Raw genomic sequence first — 23,336 nt, forward strand, 5'->3', positions numbered from 1 at the left:
CCTCCATATCACATCCTAACATTCTGAAATTAAGACTTCCCTTAATTTAATGTTAAAGATACTCCTTTTTTTTAATACAAGTGGAAATCCAGCAACTTAAATGTAACAAATAATGTATAGCTCTGCACATCTTAAAATATTTAGTAGTTTTGTGCAGTCATGACATCATTTCCTGTTAAAGGTTGTTTTGTTTTGAAGTATGAGGTGGACATCAGCTGTGACTAGATAATGTAAATTTGTCAGCTATTCCAGTGTTGCTTTTCATAGTCTAGTGATTTCTTTGTCAATATATTTTTATGTTTAATGCAAGAATTTAAGTTGTTTTGGCCTTTTCCTATGTTGTGTCTCTCAGTGTAGACTTCTATGAAAAGAGACTGAAAAGCAACAATGTAGTTAAGGCTGATGAAAAGAGAAATCTTCTACCCAAAAGAGTATATTGTGTCAGTCTTCCCATATTTTTCCTAGACAGTGTAACTACACTGTATGCTGCAGATCTTTTTTCTATAATGTTTCAGTATTTTGAAGAGTAATTCTACATTTAAAATAGTATCTCTTTTTCAAAAATAAAGACATCCAAGAAACCTAAATGTGTTCAAAACAATCAGATATTCTCTGAAGTCACATCAGCAAAGTTTCACCATATCTTCAATCCATCCTCCCAGCAGTGGAAGTTTTAGGGTTGGTTTATTTTTTTGGGGTGGGGGTTTGTTTTGGTTTGGTGGTTATTTTGTTTTGTGTGTATGTAGTACGTTTCCAATAGTGTAGTGCATTAAGCCTCAATTTTTTAAAAAAATTACTGAAGAGATGCAGTTTTCCAGTCTACAGACTGTTTTCTTTCCTTTTTTCCAAAGTCTGGCTGCAGTTGTGTGACTGTGTGAAAGGTGAGTAGATTAAATGAGTTCTCTGATTCTACTGCCTTAATCAGATTGTTTTGCCAGAGTCATTTTAAGAGAAGCAAGGACATAGAAGAGCTTTCCCATAATAGTTGTCCAGACACAAAATTTTGAAAAATATTCCAGGGAGACTGAAAGTTGACAGAATGTGTTTTTCCTTCCATCATTGTTCTGAAATGAAGGTCTGCCACATACTAACACTAAAGTACAGAGGTAATAAACCAGGGGTTTTGAAATAAAAATCAGAAGGAAGAGAGCTTAATATCAATGCAATTGATGTAACTAGTAGATATCACTGATGCTGGCTAGGGGCAAAATGTAAGAATCTTGCTGAGTAGCCGGTAACCTTGCTCAGCTCTCTGGTGCTTAGAAAAGGCAAGACTAATCTACTGGATTTACTTCAGGTAGTATTTGGACAAATGCAATTCAACACATAAGCCTGTCAGGACCAGCCATATATATAAAAATTTCAAACACAGACGGATACAGACACTTTAGCTGGAAGGAGTCATCGTTTGAATGTACACTCTGGTGAAATATGCTTAGGAGAAGAGTTTAATCTATTGAAGGCTTAAAACCTGCAGTGAAAATTGAAGTCTGGCTGAGAACTTGAAGACATGCCTGCATTTAATGGATTTATGAGCTTTTGTTGCACCATACAAGTAACCTAAGAAGCTGCTTTTCCTTGCAGGTGTAAAATGAATTACTCTAGGTTTCAACTTGCTAGTTGCTGATTGAGATTTACTTGTTGGGCTTGAATTTTTTTGGCATTTGTTTTGTTCTCTGTATTTCCCTTTTGCATTGAAAAGTTAGTATTTAAGCCTTTTATTTATTACTGCTTTGAATTTCATTTATCCCACAGCTGACTTTTGTCTTTATTTCTAAGCATTTTGTCTTAAGGGACATGCACAACATCCCACAAAATAGTATAATCTTCTTTTTGCTGTTTCTAGTATTCCATAGCAACTGAGGGAAAAAAAAAAAAGGAGACTAAACTGAACGCTACAACACAGGCAATTCATTACAGATTTTCCGCTTAGTATTCAGTAAATTGTCAAGTCCTTATTTTCATCATTAGCATATTTTTCACAGAGCAGAAGCATAGCCATTTCTGGCAGACTGAATTAAATCTGTTTTACTTGAATGTGAAAGAAGAAAACATTGTCAGGCTTTCTATGAAAGCATCATTTTCTAGTAATAATTCATTTCTCTGGAACAGTTTGCTGTGGATGTCTTTATGTTTCTATAAAGATATGGATGTGTATGTTTCAGTCTACCTGTAATTAAACCATTTCTAAGCTGTAGGGGAAAAACCACAGAAAAATATGTGAGAGGTTTTTTTGTTTGGTTGGTTGTTTTTTGGTGTTTTTTTTTCCTGTTCATATTGCATGAGCTGAGAAATTTACTAGTTCTTTTTTAGAGATTGATGGCTATGCACTGGCACATTTAATTTACTTTTTTTTAGTACATTTTTATAGAATCAAGCCCCTCAAAAAGCCTCAGAATTTCACTGTCTGAGGACAATGAAAAAGATCAGGTATAACTTTCCAGAAAATTTTTACATACATGAATTTCCTTTCTTTGTAAGACTAGCTGATAGCGATTCCATTTTATTCGAGTCTTACAGGTAGTCTTAATTACTGTAAAATTAAATTACATGCATCCTTGTAATTTCAAAATAGAATTTAAGAAGTGCCTGAACATATTTTTCTTTCTTATGTACTGTCATGTGAAGTAAAAATGTTTTATTCAAGGTATGACTATTCTTTCAGCAGTTTAGAAAGCTGTCTTCTTTTTCTAATCAAAATAAACTTTGGATTGGTCACTGAGTCTGTTTTATGATAGCTGTATGCTAATACCAGTCATTGTGTGGCTGACAGATATTTACAATATTAAAAGAGAACTGGGGACCAAAATGTACACCTCAAAGGAAGCTATAAATAAAAAACCTAAAAATCTACATGTATGAAATTGTGTTTATGGGCTTGAGCGTGTAAATAACACCTACAGACACAAATTCGCCACTGTACATGTACACATGCCCTTATATGCATATAAATTGGAAATCATAAAATTATAATTGAATACATCCTTTGCTCAGTTATTCCAAGAGCTAAGTATGGGAAAGCTTGAATGGTCCTCAAGAACTGTTTTGCTGTTTGCCCTCAATAACTAAAAGAGGACAAATTGATTTCTCCCACATTCCCTTTGGTTCTTATTGTATTTGTAATATGAGGAAAGGAAAATGTGTTCTAGTAGCTCTTTTCAGTAAGTACTACCTCCCAGCAAGAAAGAAACAAGTGCACATAGCTGAGTCACCCTATTTAGGATCTTGCAGCATCCATAGCTACTGCTGCATTGTTAATGTTTCAGTAGGCTTGCTTAAGACACGGTTATTTGCTATCAGAATCCATGGAGATACACCATTCAGAGATTCACTGGCATGCTTTTATATTTAATTAGCAAATAAAATAAAACAAATGTGGGATCCAGACAATTATTGTCTCTTGTAAATGGCCCCTAATACTTGCTATTCCTTCCTTTCTTTTTTTATGTTACCAATACACCTGGAGTTTTTGTTTTCTAGACTGCTAAATACTTTAGGGGTAAGCATTTTCAAACCTGAAATCATTGTGTAAAAAATACAGTCATTACAAAGGAAATAAAAGCTATGACCCATAAGCGACAGCAAGGAGGTTTTTGAGAAGATACTTTAGAGAATATATGACAAGCAGGAAGTTGTTGTTTTGCTTTTATTTGTTACTTTGTTTTGTTAAAGACTGCTTGTTTTCTATCAGGGAATCCTTCCTTGGCCAGTGAAAATTTAGCAGTTTCAAAGTGTATTTTTACTCCTGACTATCTGTCCCCTTTGTCGAAAGCCAACATGACTAAACCCAGTACAATCATTGACCTTTCTCTGTTTACAGTAGTAGCTGATATAAAGGTAAAGTATTGCATCAAAATATCATTCAGTCAAATGATATAAACTATATAATGATATAATATCATTCAGTCAAATGATATGAACTATATAAGTTAGTGTTGGTCCAGGATTATTTGTGTCCAAGCTACAATCCAGGAATTAATGACATGATTGGTACTGTTAATTAATTTAATATTCTACTTCTCATTAAATTTTTATTGAAAACAGAAAACAGTTTTAGGCTACAACTGAATTTTTTTGTGATCCATGTTATTTTAAGTTTCTTTGGCATGTGTGGCTCAGCTCTTTCATTCAAAGGGACTTTAATAAGGACTCCAGCAAGCTTCCTTTCAGGTGGAATGATGTGGCTATCAAAAATGACTAGTCTGAAATGGTTTTTTTGATTATCCATGCTATATTTTCACAAAATATGTGATGGTTTCTTTTGTTATAATTTGAAAACATTGTATGTGACATTTTGAAATTAGATTGACACCTGTTTATAAGTTAAATAGAAACTTAAGTTTCCTAGTTCCAGATCTAAGGAGCTGTCTAAAGTCAAAGAAGAATAAGGAGATCTACTAATAGACTAATTTGCAACAGCTGGAGCAAGTTAAAGCACAAAAATAAAAGTATCTGCTTGGTCCTTTGAGGGAAGGAAAAAAAGTTTTACTATGCTGTTTTGCCAAGTTAAACTCCCTTACGTACTACAAGCGTAATTTAACATTTCACATCAACACAAATATTTTAATTTGACACAATACAATAAATCATACATTGCTATATTTTTTTAGGTACAGGGTGTACTGTGATTGCCTATTCTGTGTTTATTTTCAGGCTTTTCGTACAGGCAAGGGCTCTTAGCAAAAATATTTTATGCACATAATTGGCATGTATTAGTCAGCAAAGTTGTAGTAGTTACATTTATTCTAATGTTTAGGGTGAAAGTATGGTCTTGCTTATACAGCTATTTTTCTAGGAATAAGTATTACTAGAAAATAATAATTTGCTTCAGATATTATTTTATTTATGATTACTCCTGGCTTCCTGATCCTTTGTATCTTTGATTTTTCTGCCTGTTTTGGTGATTGAGTAGAACATTCTCAAGTTCTGATTGACTCTTCAAGTACAAGAATAATGAGGAAATTCTTCTGTAAGGAAAGGAATGATTCTTTTTATTCATTTATTCTCTCACATGATATGACAGACTTTAGAATTTTTTTTTCAATTGAATGTGAATTGAAGGTGTAGAAGTAGGTTGTTTGTTTATGTCCTAGCTTTCTCTTTTTGAATTGGTTGCAATGTTTTGGATGTTAAAAATAAACATGTGCCTTCTGCATAAGTGTGCCAGAATTTGACATTTAGTTTCAAAATTCTGAATTCCTTCAGTTAGAAGTTATGTCCTAATTGAAAACTGGAGAGAAGGAAAAAAGAAACTGGAGATTTTGGCGAATTAGAAGGCATAAGATTTGGTGCACGTTCTTTGGTTTTGAATAGAAATGGACAAAACTAAATTTAAATTTAGGGATTTCAATTGGTCTTTCTTCATAAAAAAGGGGGTTTAGTATTATTTGATATTTCTGCTTTAAAAGAAATATGATTCTTTTATCAGGACAGGAAGTTGTAGGATGAAGGTGGGGAGGACAGGAGAGAAAGAGAGAAGACGCTGGGAGAAGAATAAGGAAGAGAGAAGATATAGGAAGCAAAGACAGAAGATGGGAAAGTAGAAAGATAAAGGAGCAAGGAAAGGGAAATAAAAGAAGAAGAAAAGACAGAATGAAGAGATGTTCATGACAATGCTCTGCCAGTGTGGGGCTGAAGGGCCAGACACAGCCTTATAGCTGAGATAGTGGTGCCTCTGGGGTAACATATTTAAGAAAAGGCAAAACCAGCCTTCGGGCAGAAGAGAAGGGTAAAAAATAGAGTGTGGAACCAAGGCCAGAGAAGAAGGAAGGAAGGCACCAGAGCAGAGGATCCCTTGAAGGCTGTGGAGGGCCACCCCAGAGCAGATATCTGCTCTGCAGCCAGTGGAGGAGACAACACTGGGACGTTTGGCTATTTCCTGAAGGAGGTGTTGCCCACAGAGCATCCAGGCTGGAGCAGACAAAAACTGTGAGGAGGAAGCAGTGGCAGAGAGGAGAGTTATGGACTGAGTGTAACCCCTAGCCCTTAGTGCAACTCAGAGTGGGAAAGGTTGAGAAATTGAGAATGAAGGAGGAAGGATGACTCTGAAAGGGGAAAGCTGTTATTTGAAATTCTTTTGGTCTTTATTTCTCTCTACCAAAATCTTTTTTAAATGGCAATAAATATATTTTCATCAAGTCGACTCTGTTTTGTCTCTTACTCTAACTTGTAAGCAATCTCCATGTCTTTATCTCAACCCACAGGTTTTTCATCCCCTCTTCTCCCTGTTTCCTGTTGGGTAGGGGGAGGGAAGGGCTGGGTGGGCATTAGGCTGCTGGCCAAAGCAAACCCACCACAGGAGGAAAGGAAAAGCCAGGGAGAAACATAGAGGAACAAATAAGGTAAAGAGAAATTAGAGGAATAAAGCTAGAAGGAACAAAGGAGAAGGAAGAGAAAAGTGAAAATGCAGCAAAAATAAAACTGAGAGAAGAGAAAATAAGAAATCAAGAAGAGAAGAGGGATAAATGAAAAGAGAAGAGGATAGAAAATAAATACAGGAAAACAAAAGAGAAAACAATGAAAAATAAGAAAGAAAGTGGAAAAGAAAGAACAGAACATAGAAGAAGAGAGGGAGAAAAAAAGGAAAGAAGAGAGAAATTAAAAGGGAAAGAAAATGTACAGTGGGAGAGAGAAAAGAGAGAAAAAAGAGAGGAAGAAAAATAGAAGATTGAGAACAGAAAGAAGGATAAGGGAAAGAACTGAAGAAAAGCAGACAGAAAAGAAAATAAGAGCAAAAATAATGAAAAGGAATCAAGTCCAAACAAGTTCACTGTGACTGAGGAATCTGTAGCTGAATGCTTTTAGCAGAAAAGTTAAAATTTTTAACTGACAGAAAGAGCTCATATGTGGTAACCAAGACCCTGGAAATTATTTTCCATCAATTAGAAGTGGTAAAATCCCTATATTAAAATAACTCGACTTTAATTTCAGCATTGCCATTCAGTGAATAGATACATATTTTCCAGGTAAAAATTTCCAAAGAGATTCTAATAAGCATTAAGAACTCTCTTACTGATTTGGACTGATTACTTGGGTGGGTGGGTGGTGTAGCTGAAATGGCATAGTATACTCTGGCAGGCAGCATGTTGGCATGTATCAGTTTTTAAGAAGAAGTTAAGTTACTGAGCCAGTTTAATTGGGATAACTGAGTAGGATTTTTTGATAGTAAAAAAGAAAAAATACGTTTAAATTCAGCATTGCAATTTACTTTCATGCTGTTGTTTCTATCAGGAAGAAGTATTGTTTAATGAAGTAATGTCATATTACAGCTCAACATTCAGTAACATATTAAAGATTTAAAGATTTCTGATATGAAAAAATAAATCCTTAATTCTCATAAAATAAAAAGAATAGTTTTAAACTGTTTAGTACTTAGTAAAGTTCTATATATAGTACTTTGCTTGGCAGTCCTCTTTTATTATTTCCTTAAGTGGTTAAATCTTGCCATAATTTCAGCATTTTCGCTGACATACATCACATGCCTTTTAGAATTTAATCTGGATACGTCTTAACAGCAAGTTGTGCTTTGCCTTTTGTGTTTTGTTTTCATTACTGGGGGAAGGTAGAAGAAGATGTATGTTCATAGGCCCATCTTTGAGTTTTATAAATTTAGTTGCAATTGGTTTTAGTGGCAGCGACTGGGAAATTGCACTGAAATCACGCGAGAGAGCCAAGAACATGACAAAAGGCTCCAGCACAGGAACACGTGGGCGTGCGGGGCTCCATCAGGCTTGGTAATTGTGCTTTCCCTCAGCAGGGTGGTACCCCCGCCTCTCCCCTCCTCTGCCTCCTCTGGCGCCAGATGCAGCAGCCCAAGGGGTTACGGCTGAGGCGAGCCAGCTGCATCTGGCACTGGGTTCGGGAGCGGCTGCAGGGAGCGTGGTGCCTTCGCTGACAAAAGGTGAAATGCAGGCCTTGCTCCGAGGAGTCTGAAATGGGAACCAGTTGTGTCAGTCTGAGGCCATCCTTCTCCAGTTACTGTAAACCAATATCGTAGCCGAAAGAATAATCCTCTTCTCTCCAAGCTGCTTTTCCTGTTCTGGGCTGCCCACCTCCCTGGATGCTGGCACAAGCATTCATATGGCTGTTTGGGGAAATAATCAAGATTTAAGTAAAGAAAAAAGGGGTGTGAGGGGAGAACATGTCATGGATACTGAAACATGTGGTCTGCCTTAGAGGGTAGCCACTCAAGCTGCTATTTTGAGTGGCAGAGCTGATAAAAAATGACATGAGTCCAGTATTAGTCCTGGTGTAAATCTTGCTGGTGAAAGCAGCCCTACAAAAAGGTACAGAAATGCACTATTGCTGGCATAACTGCAGGGTGGTGTCTTGTAACCATTACAGCTGTGGTAACAGAAATCCCTGCTGTGGATGATAAGAAAGGCTGGAAATTCTTCTAATCAGTCAAGGGAGAAGTGTGGCTGGAAGCTGTGACTTGCATCTGGATTATGGTCCTGGTAGAGCATGATAAAGTAGGAATCCTACTCGGTCTTCTGATCTAGGCCTGGCTCACAGTGGTTTTCTGGCAACAGTTTGTTCTTCCTTTTTTTTCCCTTTTTCATTGTGCAACAGAGTTAATGAAGCCACTGTCAGATGCTGCATGGGCTTCTTCTGGGGGTGGTGCAGCAGCTCAGAAGTCCTGTTGTTCTTTTGCAGTATATTTTGTCACTTTGTTGCAGATCTCCAGCAGAGGCAGCTAATCAGAGAATGAGCAGTTGCAGCAGTTTCCAGGCTTCTTGAGCAAGCTTCAGGCAAAATCTCCTGGGAGCTCCTCTTTCTGGGAACTTTGGTGGTACACTTCAGCATGTCAGGGACCAGCTTATGGAGGCATCTGACTCTGTCAGTTCTGACAGCTTTTGTTGGCTACTTACTGGTTGTGGACTACCTATGTGGTAGTCGTAAGCTCAGTGTGGATAGAGACTCCTAAGATGGGCAAGATGGAAACTTAGGACTTGTAGCAATAGAAGAAAGCTTCTCTGCCTACAGAGAAGCATAGGTGTAGTGCACTGGAGGGAGGTCAGTAGGATTATCAGAGGAAACAGTCAGAGCCAGCTGAGGCTCAACCATGTTGTGTACATGAAGAGGAAAATGAGGGTGATAGTTACTTGAGATCATATCAAGACAGTCACCCATCTTCCAGCCTGGTGTACTTGCTATAGCCGGAGCTTTACTTCTTGTTGGGTACTTGAATCACACATGTTGCAGATTGACATCTCTGAGGGTTGTCCGACCCTCAGACTTCACCCCTTGGTGTTCATCCATGTGGTTTCCATGATGCTACTGGGGTGAGCCCAAATATGTTAAAAGTGACTGCATGGCTCTGGTACAAGGGTGAAGAGAACAAATGCTCAGGTGGTGTTTTTCTCAATCCTATGAGTGAGGTGGGAATTCTCAGGTGGCAGAGGACACATCCATCTATCAAGTCCAAGTCTGGCTGCATGACTGGTGTTACAGGCACAGCCATAGCACCCTCTTTGAGGAATAAGGACTACTGGATTCGTAACATGGAGTGTGGTAAAAGCATCTTTGCTGACAGTCTCAGTCTTCTTTTCTGGAGGGCTTTGAAGCAGCGACTTAATGTGAAGGTTGCTGGAATTTGAAGAGAAGTAAAGGCACAGGGAACGTCATGGAAGTATCTGGGGAAAAACATAATTAGAAAAATGTTGTACTTTCTTTGTGCAGTCTCTGCACAATTTCAGAGCACCTTAGGGATAATACAGACAATAGGATGCTACTGTGCATAGATGGAGGGATGCAGGCTGACAAAGAGGCGCAGTGCATGCAAAGGAATGGTGGTGTGCACAGTGCTTTGCCCTGGAATGAGTACTGAGCCTGAGGCAGAACAACATGAGTAGTGCTGGGGTAAACATCTGCTGCTGACCATCTGGCCAAGAAGTAGATGAGGCCCTAAAGTAACTGCTGGGTGCCTTGCACTTATTGCAGACTGTAGTAGTTGTGGGGAATGCAAGCAAGCCAGGACATTCCTGAAAGACAATTTCTTGATGCAGGCAATGTGCTTCTTGGGCTTGTTACACGTGAACAAGGAAGATCTGGTTGAGTGTATGAAGGTTGGCGACCGCCCTGGTCAAGCTATGGACAAAAGGGTCCAGGAAGGCTGTTTTATCTCCCTTGGTGAATGAGAATGGCTCATTATAATGCACAAAAAATCTAGCTAGTGTGGCAGAAAGCCAGTCTGAGTGAGAAGAGGCAAAGTGTGCCTGGCCAGCCACTTCACCTTCTATGTTCAGATGACTGGTTCTGTGCAAGAGACAACAGCAGTGGATATCTTTTACCTTGACTTCAGCAAGACACTTGGCATTATTTCCCATAGTATCTTCACAGCAGATCAATGATATAGGAGCTCAATAAGTGGACAAGTAAGGTAGATGGACATTTGCTTTGACTTCAGGTCCCAAAGTGTTTTGTTCAAAGGTGCTAACTCCAGTTGGTGGCTAGTTACTAAGTGGTGTTGCTCACACATTGATACTGAGGCTGTTACTGGTAATGTTGCTGTTTAACACCTAGAATATGGGACAGAGTGCACATTCAGCAGATTTAGAGGAAGCAGCTGGTACACTGAAGACTGGGCTGTTGTTCAGAGGGATCTAGACAGCAGAGAACTGTGCTAACAGGAGCCTTGTGAAATTCAACACAAGCAAGAGCAAACTTCTTCACCTGGAACATAGTAATCTGTGGTGGTATAGGCTGGGGGCTAACATGGCAGGAATCAGCATTGCAGAAAATTACCTGGGTGTCCTGGTGGTTAACAAGGCAGCTATTAGTCCATCAATGTGCCCTTGCAGCAAAGGAGGGCAAGCCCATGTTGGGCTGTGTTAGCAGGACTGTGGCCAGCAGGCCAAGTGAACTGATCCTTCCCCTCTGTTCAGCACTTGTGAGACTGCATTTGGGGAACCATGTCCAGTTTTGGGACTGCTATTCCAGGAAAGAGATTGATACATCATAGTCCAGTGAAGGTTCTCCAAGAGGGCTGGAGGCTGGAGCATATGGGAAGTGAGGAGAGGCTGAGAGCTGGGCTTGTTCACAGAGCAGAAGAGAAGGCTCAGGGTGATCCTGTGGCCCTCCACTGCTAACTGATTGCAGTATTGTGTGGGGAAGACAGAGCCAGGCTTTTCTTGGAGGTTGCATAGTGACAGCATGAGAAGCAAAGAATGAGAGGCAGCTGATAGAAATTGGAACATGAAACATTCTGATTTGATACTAAGAAAAATACTTTCCCAGTTAGAGCAGTTAAGCACAGGAGAAAGGTGGTCCAGGGAGGCTGTGAAGTCTCCATTCCTGGAGATTGCAGAAAACTTGAGTGGACAAGGCTGAGATCCAGGTGCTCCTGCTTTGAGCAGAAGGTTGGACTAGTCTGGAAGTTCCTAGCAGTGTAAATTATATGAGGGCATGAAACTTGCTGGAGATGAATGTTCTTAAAAATAGCTGTAACTTTTTCTTTGGAAGGAGGAGAGGTGGGTGGGGTGGGTTGTAATGTATTTTTTATTTTGCATTTGACTAACCAGTTGTATATCAGCAACACATACACACAGACACACAAGATATTGTTAAAACACTAAAGGGAAAGTTGTGGAGACTGGCCAATTAAAAAGCCAAATTAAACAAGTGAATTTGGGATAATTTCATACAGGTCCCTTGTGTAGAGTGATTAAGTTTTAGAGGCCAAAAGGCATTCAGTGATTATTGACTATGTCTTGTTCAGCATAGTCACTTTACTTTCCACCTTAACAATTTTTTTTTTCCTTGAGGAGTAAGCTTCTAAGCTTCACCCACCTTGAAGCCAAGAATATTTGGAAGGGTGGGGTGATTTTTTTCATTTTATACATTGCACATTTTGTGGCAATGTTTTTCTTGGGTTTAGTACATTTTTGACTGTAGCACAGTCATTACTTCATTTTTCTAAGCATATGTATTTAAAGCCCACAAGGGTCTGTGAAATTTGATACTAAAATAAGACATCATATATATAAAACCATGGTTTCTTTAAGAAAGCCATTTTTTAACCTCTAGTCCAGAATTCCTTTAATGTGGTAGGAATTCATTTTTTTCCTTTATTTATAGTTTTGTCCTTCATGGTGATTATTGATATTGGAGCAGAAAGTGAAAAATGTACTACTGCATTTTAATGAAATCAGTTAAAAGTATTAAAAGGAAATATTTTATTAAAAGAGAAAAGGACAAAAAAGTGCATTCTTGGATAGGAAGTAGCCATCAGAGAGAACTGTGTTATTTAGACAGTATAAGAATTTGTTACATACAAAAAAAAAAAAATCATTTTTTTAAAGTGGTGTTGAATGAGGAGGGTGTTTTCAGTCCAGGGGACACCCTGGCTGTCATGACTTTCTCTGACACATGCTGATTTCTTGCTCTTTTGGGATGATTTTCTTTCTGAAACACTTTTCTTTCAGGATGATTTCAAGAGGTACTCTTTAATATTTGCCTGTGTCTTTCAACAACATGTTCAAAGTGCCCTTTTTTGTTAGCATTGTTTTTTTTCTTGTATTATTTGTACTACATTTCATAAAATAGTAAGGATTCAAAATTCAGAGATGCATTCACATATATCCTTTCTTTGAGATTTTTCTTCACAAAGAAGAAAAACCTGGGGTTTTCCCAGGTGTTAGGGAGCACAGAGAAGTGTAAACATTTCTCTATAAAACTTGTATTCTCATTTCCTTTCTAGTTGAGGAATGCTTGTTGCCATATGTGAATATCATTTAAAGAGGTGTCATGGTGTTTCAAACATACTTTATGGAAAATTCAAAGTTATTCAAGGAGATCTACTCAGAGGCATGGCTGGCAAAGGGTAATCAGCAAAACTAATAGCTAGGGGTACTTGAATTTCAGGAAAATTGTTAATATCTTTCAGTCCACAGTATATAATATGGCATTGGTAAGATGGGTTTGTGTGCTTTTTATTTTCTCTTCTCAAATGTACCTGCTATACTGAGAGCATCTTGTTTTCAGATACATTACAAATATTTTTTTGGGAAAATACATAACAGTAGCTCTATAAAATTCTGTTCAGGAACCCTTAAATTTTACACAGATTCTGGAACTTTTATAAATAAAATTTTTCTTGTGACAGAAAATGGTTTTAAAAAAAGGGGAAAAAGCCTGGCTGGCTTAAGGAAAACTGAGATTTGCAGTGAACTTTAGTTCACCAGGCTTTTCATTTTATTGTTTTAGAAGAGGGGTAATAAAGCTCCACTTTCAGCATGGATGAACTCCATTTGCTGTTTTGTTCTGAAACATTACTGTGGCTATTGTCACTAGGTTTGACACCATCAGAAGTTTTCTCAGGCTGCCAGCACCTTGAGATAAAATAGATTTTGCTCTAGATAGCAAAAAGATTCATTACCAGTGTTATACAGTATAGAACTTTATCTACCTTGGCCTCAGACCACAGAGCACTCAAAAGGTAAGGGTGGAAATGCCAAACCTGATTGAAATGTCTATGAAAGGCCATAGCACAGGGCAGAGGGCAGGATCAGATGTATTTTCAGTGATCTTTACCCCGAGGAAAAAAAGAAACATCAGATACATGACAGTGCTGCAATACAGCTAAAAGGTAAAAAAATGCCTAAGACTATGGCATAATTTTCAAAAGTGAGTCAAACTCTTAGCTACTGAGGGGGAATTAGAATTAAAAATTGTGTGTAGCCATGCATGAGAGCTTTGCTTTCCAAGAAGCATCTTTGACTTTGTGGTCAGTTAGTCACTTGCAACTGACTGTGGGTGAATGCAGCCAGTCTGGCAAACTCTTAAAAGAAAAAAGCCAGATTTTCTTACAGCATGCCCTGTCTTTCTGTCCTGTTTGCCTTCAGCCAGCAGTTTCATTCACTTGACCACCGTAGTTTTGACATGATGATGTATGTCTAGAGGTTTATTACATTTGTGCTTTATTACGTACATGTTAATGCCGTGTAATCACTGCACACAATGACTGTATCTAGATGTACAAAAAGTCCAGAGGGAGATTGCTTCTTGCAAGAGGATCCTGGCATTAGTAGAACTAGGTCCTAAGGGTAGTGGCATAAGCTCCAGTATTTGTTTATTATGTATATTCTTCATAGAAGTCTTGAATAATATTTGTACGTCTCTCTTCCAAGGTGAGCCAGTGTTGTTTAATGCTTCAAAGGCAGTTTGGTAATAGAGTGAGGAAACTGTTCTGTGAAAGCAGCTGCACTTCTGACTCCTTCCCTGATTCAAGTTTGGGCTAATTCAAAATGTAAAACTAGATTTAGGTGAGACTGTAAATGAGATTTCCTGCTAAGAATGCAAAAAGAATACCTTTTCTTAATACCTAGCTTGAATTTAGGATCCAAGTTGAGTTTTTGTACATTATTGCTCCAGATCGTTTCATATTTGAAGGATATTGATAAGGTTTAGTTTCTTGGTGATGTATCACTTTAGTCAACTGTGATTCCAGCTGCTTGTAACTCCCTCAAGGCTGCAAAGGGTAGGGTTCAAGTTCATTGCTCAGTTTTTCTGGTTTAGCTATTTGGGGTTCAGGACTTTAGTTAACTTCAGTGAAAAGTGATAGGTAAGTGCTGCTAGTTTGTGAGACAGACATTGGGTATCTATGACAGATGTGGTACATCTGTACTGGTCCTTGTTTTTTTTCCATCATACTATCAATAATTGTGCCTCTATCTCCATCTGATTTAGAAAAACAAGAAATCTCTATGACAGTTGAGGATGAAGAATGTCAGTAGTAAAAATAATAGGTCTTTTTCTCTAGCATCCTATGGTAGGTATTTGCATTCTGTGAGACTATAGACAAATGAGCTATACTACTTTGTCTTGTTGCCTGATAGCCTGGCTTATTTGCTCTGCCCAAGAATAGCAGCCATGTTGGTGATATTCAAAGGCTGTAAGTCAGGTACCATGTGTGAAGCATAAGTAGGACCAGAGATGTAAAAATTTTCTTCAGGGTGCTGCCCAAATGTGAACAAAACTGGTGTTAATTTTGGTTAATATGGATAAAAATTATTGAAAGTAAACTTTAAAAAACATATTTATTTTAAGAATTGTCTTTTAATCCTTTAAAATACTTTTAAATATTCAAGTTGGAGAGCTTATTTTAGGAATAAACCTGAAGTATGATTTATTCAGACTATATAAATAGTATTCAACCTGTATGTACTTCAGTTCCTATAAAACTTAAGCAAATAACTTAAGGCTTAAGACTTTATTTATTATGACTTTATTATTTAAATGGTTAAGACTTCAGAACATAAATAGTTTTGACAGTCATGTCAACTGTTCATATTGAGTATTCTCTGTAGTTCTCATTAGTAGTCCCTTTAAAATTAAAAAGCCAATTGGAAGCTCAAAAAGAAAAATGCTTTTTTTATTGCTCCAATTTATGAATAAGAACTTTATGTGAGAGACTGAGATCTTCCAGCTCTAGAGTTTCACTAGACTGTATATATAAAAATAGTAGATGGTTCCCTAGCTACCTACTACCCACATATTAAGAGATGGTTTTATTGTTTAATAAATCATGTTGGATATGTGATATTTTGGAAAGTCTCTCCTTTTTTCCTTTTATATCCTGCACATCCAGTGTATTTTCATTCACCATTTTAAAGTCAATCTCTTAATCAAATTGAGGTTCTTTCCAGAAATTATTTGACAGAAATAAGTACACTTGTAAAGATTTAGTAAATACGGTGTCATTGCTGTTTTAACATTGAAAAATACGACATGGACTAATTTCTGTACAATAAGTTAGATAATTGATGAATGCATTTGTAGTCTCTGAATAAATAAAAGGTGAGATTACATTAAAGCTCTATTTATTGTCTGATTGGGGTATTTTAATTATTTCAAACAATGAACAAATTAACCTTGCAGTAGGAAAATAAATGGAAAAATCAAAAGCAAGATTTTAATTGATTGTTCAAATCAAATTTTCTGTTTGTTAATTTAAATTGGTTTAGTTTGGATTATCATGTTTAGTCTTACAATTTCGCTACTGAAATAAGGATGGCCAAGTGCAGTTGTACCTGGAATATGTAGTCTGTATATAACAGTGTCTGAGAAAGCAAATATACTGCTTGCAGTCTTTCTGTGTCTTTTGGGTTTTCAAGGCCAGGTTTTGATAGTGGGGGGCTACAGGGGTGGCTTCTATGAGAAGCTTCCCGCATGTCCGATGGAGTCAATGCCAACTGGCTCCAAAACCACCCCCCTGCTGCCCAAAGCCAAGCCCATCAGCCATGATGGTGCTGCCTCTGGGGTAACAGAGCTAAGGAGGGGGGAAAGCCCTGCACAGCAGCAACTACAGCTGCAGAGAGGAGAGAGAATATGTGAGAGGCACAGCTGTGCAGGTACCAGGGTCAGTGAAGAAGGAGGGAGAGGAGGTGCTTCGGATGCTGGAGCAGAGATTGCACTGCAGCCTGTGATGAAGACCATGGTCCTGAAAGACTGCACCCTATGGAAGGGACCCCAGGGCAGTGAGAGAGTGTGAGGGGTCCCCACCCTAAAGGGATGAGCAGCAGAGACAATGTGTCATGAACTGACCACAACTCCCATTCCCCTATGCTGCTGGGGAGGAGATAGAGAAAACCATGAGTGAAATTAAGCCCAGGAAGGAGGGAGGGGAGGAGGGGAGGAAGGTGTTTTAAGGTGTGGTTTAATTTCTCATTTTCGTACTTTGATTTGATTGGTAATAAACTCAATGCTTATTTCCCCAAGTCAGGTCCATTTTGCCTGTGGTGATCATTGCTGAGTGATCTTTCCCTGACCTTACTTCATGAGCCCTTCCTTATATTTTCTCTCCACAGCCCAGCTGAGAAGGGGAGTGATAAAGCAGCTTTAGTGGGCAAGTGATGTCCAACCAGGGACAACTGGTTGGTTTGTTTAGACTAACTTGATGGGTTTATTGATGAGACATTTGTAGATGGTTGGCAAATCTTGCACTCACCAACAGCTTTGTTTTCCACTGTTTACCTGTGCTCTCTGCTTCCCTCTGTGCCAAGGGAAGGATCCTATGCCATTTGAATATATTAAAATATCTGGGTCTTTCATTCAGTCTTTTATTCAGTCTTCAATTCATTGGGTATCTCCTGGTTGTTCCTCCTGAGCCCAGGTTGGTAGGATGTGCCTTGGCCCCAGCACTAACTGCTGCTGCAGCCCTGCCAGTTCAGTCAAACCTGGCTGTGGGAGGAGAACAGCTCTGGACTGGTCAGCAGCAGTTGGCCTGTCATCCTGATAAATAGCACAGCTGTCTTCTCATTTTGGTATAGCTGCTTAGGTTCCTGGTGGTTTTTTGTGTCACTCCTGAGCTAGGTCACAGCCATAGCCTTGTGAGGCAGATTGGGACATTTTGCTGACACTTGACAGCAGGACTGTGGGAACATGGCTCCTTGAAGATTGTGGGAGAGCTTTTAAGAGGAAGCCAAAGGGCCTCATCACACCAGGCATGCAGCACTGTGTGGGACACTTCAGCAAACAATGCAGGTCTAGAGACTGAGTCAATTCTCCAGCATTTCTAGCTGCTGAATGTGTTGGACCAAGTACACTTAGGACACAGGATTAACCTCAGCCTTAACCAAAATGTCGATTTATTGAAGAGGTAAAGAATAACAGTGCTGGATGGGTGCTCAAGAGATCATTCAACACAAACACTGGGACAGGTTTCAGTCTATGAATCAGCTGGGACTGGTGTGTGGATGATCTGATGAAGGTCATTTTACAAACTCCCCTGCTCTGTTTTGGTGTTGATTAAAGCATCAGCAGCTACATTCACACTTTTAGGCTATCCATGAACTTTCTGTTTCTTCCCCCAGTGGCTGTGAAGAACATTCATCTCCATTGACTTCAACAGCTTTTTACATATTTCTGGAAAATTACAATTATGTTTTCTTTTACTTTTCCATTTACTGTACCACACAAGTGGGTTTTCTGAGGTCTTTCCTGATCAGTTTTATTTTCTTTATCTGTTGTCACTCTAATATTGGTGTAACTTACATGCATTATAAACATATTGTATTCTGTGTGACTTCAAATCATGCCTAGAAATTAGTTCTTAAGCCTTTTGGTTTTACTCTGTTTCTAGCAGTGAGTAAAAATTGTTGCTCCCTTGTGACTGTTTATGGATGTGTATAAAAAGAGCAGATGATTCAAACAAATAAATACTGAACAAATTTATGACACTTAGGTGCTCCTCTTACAGCAGTCATCATTAGACTTGGGGATATGTCAGGCAGAGGAGGGGATTACACCAGCTACAGTGGGGCTGAGGGGCTGAAATGCTGCTGCTGCAGGACCCAAGGTTCCTTGTCTGCAAAATGTCAGGGAACTTTCACTGTCTGCCACACTATATTGCCTGGACAAGGCAGCTTTAGTCAATTTATTTTCCATATTTAAGACATCTTTATTTTGCCAAGATCATAATTTTTGTCTCTTGGCAAGCAGTCTAGCAAAGACCATTAGAATTATATGCATAACCACAGAAGTTTTCAGGGTTTTTCTGACAGAACCATGTGTTTGAGAAGTTTCCAATATAAAAATAAGTCACGTTTTTACTGGTGTTTTTACAAATTTTTAATAGGGTTTTGGGGAGGGTGGCAGAGGAGGAAATAACGGAAGTCTGTACTTCCCCTACATGTTTTAGCAGAGATCGGTGTGTGGAAAGTCTGGGATTTCGATTTAGGTAACACTGGCTGCGTGACCAGTAGAGGGAGCCCAGAATCACAAAATGTTGGAGATAATTTTGGCTGGGGGAGTCGGGGGTGCAAAGTTTTATTTGATAATATGCAGGAATTTTGAAGTACTACCAGTATATAGTGATTTTGGGAAAGAAAATTTATGAAACATTGAAATACCTGATGTCTTATCAATGATGAAGTTGTATTAGCAACCTTTTTATTGGAAGGTTAATGAGTGTTTTGTTTTCTTTTTTTTCCTATGTTGCTGGTTGTTGTAACATCATAACATCACTTTTACAGAAAGTAAGTAACTTTTCATCTTTTTAACTGTTTTGAGAGTGTGTGTGGGGCAATACTGCTTGTATATGTGTATAGATGTATAGGTATATAAAATAAACAGAAAATATATAAAATACAAGCAGAAAAATACCAATCTTAAAGACATAGTGCTGCAGATTGTAACTTCTATATATAAATGGCTTCTAGAATACCACAGTGGTTTAAAGCAGTCTCACCCAAATGATGATAAATAGTATGAAAGTTCTGCATCTGAAGACTGTAAATGGTAAACATATTTCTTGTGTGCAGACTATGGCAATAAAACTTGCAGCATATCAATTTAAAATATATTATGGCTCTAAAAATTCACAGATATCAAGTTACAAAGTAGAATATTATTGTATCCAATATCATTTAACTGAATCAAAGTTGAACTGATTTGGAGTGTTTTAGGAACTGGGGTCAAGCTGTGCCATTTTTGATATTCAGAGATACTCAGGCCTTGACTGCTATATTAATACATGCCAGGAGCTCTGAGCAGAAGGAACATGTCCTCAGGCTGTAGGAGAATTTAGAAAACATGCAATAAGTAGTACAGATCCCTCAGAAAGTGCTCTATGATTCAGACATCAGTCTACATCAGGGGATCTATGATTCCTGGCTTTTTGAACCACAGTCTCATGTGTTGTGCTAGCATGTGTTGCAAGCATTTCCAGTGTCAGTTGTGTGTAACATTTGGGATTTTTAATACAGTGTTTTAAGGATGCCAGTGCTGACAGAAGAATAGGCAAGTCATTGGTTGACATGGGTCAAAGCAGAGCTGACAAAGGACACCATGGAATTTCAGTTTTATCTGTTAGCTCAAAATAAATCCCACCCCTCAGTGTTCCCATATTATTTTTATTTGCATCTTAAGTGTGTTCTGTGTGGTTTGTTTTGTGCTCCTTATGGACATACCCAAGTCCAGTTTTCAGGAAGGGTGGATATGGCCCTTTGGTTGCATACCATTAGGAGTTGCAGATACCTGTAAGAAACAAGCATAGCAGTAGTTAAAGTGCTTGTTGGCTCAGTAGCTGATACGGGTTTCTTTCTAAGTCAGAGAGTAGTTTCTGTTGTCCACTTGCCAGTTGTCTAGACTTTGAAGATTAAGATATCTGCTGTGAGCACAGTAGTGATCATAAGATGTTGCCAAATCCTCTATTTTGGGCTCATTCATCCTGTATCGTTTCAACTGGTTAATAATATCTAAAAATAAGTGTCCAGCGTATATCCATCAGAATAGGAGGAGAATACAAATCGTGCATACATGCACACACAGTTTTGTTTCTTATTGACATACCAAGTTTTTCTTCTGCTGCAGAGTCAGCAAGTTCTTTCTGTCTTGCAGAGAAAGCCTTAATCGGTGATAATGTTTCACTAAAAAGATCCAAGTCTGAGAGAGTTGAAATTGCTTCACGTTATGTATGTTAACATATGGAAGAAATTACACAACCGTAACTGCCGTATTAAATGCTTTGTCTCTTTGCTTGTCAAGCATTAATACAGTAAGGAAAATGTGTAAAGAGAAGTATCCTACATATTACAAAAGTGTTTAAGTAATCGTTAAACTCAATGAACTCTCCTAATGTCTTCTGTCCCACTGCTAGCAGGATCATTTTATTTCCAACTTATTTAGGTTTGTATTTTGTTAAAGTATTATATCAAAACCAAATGTGCCTCTAGTTTTATTTGCAGGGAAGCCAAAGAAACCACAGAAACTTGTCAGAGTTTTCATATTGCGTGATCATGTTTAGAATACCCATAAAATAAATATCTATTGCATATCTGATGTGTTTATCAACAAGCAGTATTTTTACCTGCAATTTCTTATTTTAGATGTAGTAATATGATACATTAGGTGACCTGCAGTAAATAAATTATAATAGACAGGACTTCCTGGCCTGAGGGCACTTTATAGTTTAATTTTTACCGGAAGAGCAATTACCACACTATCGATCTTGCCATTAAAATAATGATATATGTACAGTAAGGATGAATTTTGTTGTAACAGAGCCATGGAAATCAACAGAAAGCATAACCATATGAAATACAACAATTTCAATCGAGTTTCATGTATTAAAAAAAAAAAAATCAGACTTGCAATTTTCAACCAAGATTGGATGTTGTGTTATAATACCACAGAATAAGGAAGAATAATTTCTGATGAACTTTGAAGCCCCTGCTCCTGGTTTATAGTTGAGTATATAATTAATCCTGAAATACTTTGCAACACACTTAATTTAATGCACAGGCATTGTTCCACTTAACCAAGTGGAATATATTTACGTGGCTGAAGATAAGCGTGCGTGCAGACTGGGGACCCCAGGGAAGAAGCACAGTTTCAGGCTCAGTCCCTGAGTACACCGTGTACAGTAGCCAGCAAATGGGGATAAAGATGTGATAGTACATCTATAGATCTTGTACTTCAATTTTTAAATTAAAATAAAATAATTTATGACTGCCTTCTTCCCCAGCATTTTTAGATCAACTTTTCAGAATAGTATACATCTAGCTAGGGTAGGAATATTTGCTTTCTTTTTCTGATGTAAACATGTATATAGTACAAAGATATGCCTGTCCAAATGCTCATTTTTTTTCTAAATGTGTTGTGTTTCTTTTTAAATAGTCCTTTAACATGCGTTCCACAGTGGTATTAAAATTATTACCTTGAGGATGTCAGTCTCATAATCTCTAAAACAATTCTAATTCGAAAAGATAATGTTTCATAAAAGGCACAAATGTGCTTATATTTGTATATAATAATGCATGCTGACCATGTTGAACCAGAAGAAGGCTTTACTATATATCACTTTTAATTTTAAATGTGTTCTTTCTGGGCTCTTTAATATTCTTTTGTTGCCTTTCATCCTATGGGATGCAGCTGCCCTTGAACTTGGTACTGTTTTGATCATTCATGTGCAGCAGCCACATTGTCTGTAACATTTTAAAAATGAGGCTTCATGGTGTTATTTATGAAGTAATTTCACATAAATATTTGGACTTTGGTTCTTTCAGAATGTGGAGCTGGTTTCTGTATGAAGAAAAACGTAATTATAATTCACAGACTTTTTGCCTCAAGCCTAGGGGACAGATGCATATGATTAAGTTTGAAACTGGCCTGTTATTGTAATGTAGATGTTTTCAGGGTTGAGAGAATTAAAAAAAAAGGCGGGGGGGGGATAGACAAAAAAAACAGGCAAGCATGAGTTTTTAAAAAAATAGAATGAGGGAATAGTTTTACAAGAGGCACTCAATCTTAGACTGCACAATTTTATTTTTCAGTGGAACCTCTCCATTAGCTTGCCTGAATGCAATGCTTCATACTAACACTCGTGTAGGTGATGGAACATTCTTCAAAATCCCTGGGAAATCAGGACTCTATGCTCTCAAAGTAAGTTTAAATTTTGTATATGGATTGTACATAGAGCTATTAATCCATTTTATGAATGTCTCAATAGATATAAAGGTAAACAGATTAGATTCTTTGGCAAGGAAATGACCTGATAGTCCTTCTAACTGCTTTCAGATGTCTTTTAAAAGGATTTATAATGAAAGTAAACATTGAATGTTTTATCCTAGAAAGCATATACGTGTTCTTGAATTTGGCACATGGTATAAAAAACACGTAGCTTAGTTAAAATGCTGCTTTACTGGAGTTGTTCACAGTAAGGCCTTTGTTTTAGGACTAGTGAGCTCAAGAGGATCACTGACTTTCTAATTAAGTAATTGTATTGATGTTTGATTTTTGAATAGTGAAAAATTATTTGCAAGTCTAATATAAATCAGCTTTTATTTCAATGGTTGCATCATTGCTTTTGAGAAGGAATATAATTATAGTGATAGAATTTTGCCTTTATTCTATTTATATTTCTTTTTAATTTTTTTGGTTTGGTATGAACATGATGTTTATTGTGGGCAGAAATTTTTTCTTGTTGCACATGATCAAACTTAAAGGAGTTTCACAATAGAAGTGGAATAATGTGAGGCAGAGATGAGAAAAAAGAAAGTGAGGTTATCTGCTTGGCAGTGTAAATGTAGTCAATTGAAATTTTAGGCTGGGGCGAAGGATCTTTTGTAATTTATGACAGATGTATTTGATGTAAGGGTATAAAAATATAAAAGTATATAAATTTGTCAGCTCCTGCTAACTAAAAATCCTGAAATACTTGAATATTTGAAATTGAATTAATAGTTTTCAGAAGCTGTCTTTCCTAATTTACTAGAACAAATGCTGTTGTTTTTCTTTAAATCGGGAGATATTCTTGGCACAATTCCAGGAATTCACAATCACTCCCATGCTTGTGAGCTCCAGGTTGCTTCAGCTATTTGAATTCAGGAAACAGG

At 37.7% G+C, this 23,336-nt stretch overlaps 1 protein-coding gene across 1 annotated transcript in view; it reads left to right on the forward strand.

Annotated features, from left to right (window-relative positions):
* The window catches only part of ASXL3 (ASXL transcriptional regulator 3), a 124,656-nt gene that overhangs the window by 34,490 nt on the left and 66,830 nt on the right, over positions 1–23,336 (forward strand). The window contains exon 3 of the mRNA XM_066562794.1: positions 22,275–22,383. Coding sequence (XP_066418891.1) covers positions 22,275–22,383 — 109 coding nt within the window. The remainder of the gene's footprint in view (positions 1–22,274; positions 22,384–23,336) is intronic.

The sequence above is a fragment of the Molothrus aeneus genome, chromosome 1, assembly GCF_037042795.1.
Source record: "Molothrus aeneus isolate 106 chromosome 1, BPBGC_Maene_1.0, whole genome shotgun sequence".
Taxonomy (NCBI): Eukaryota; Metazoa; Chordata; class Aves; order Passeriformes; family Icteridae; genus Molothrus; species Molothrus aeneus.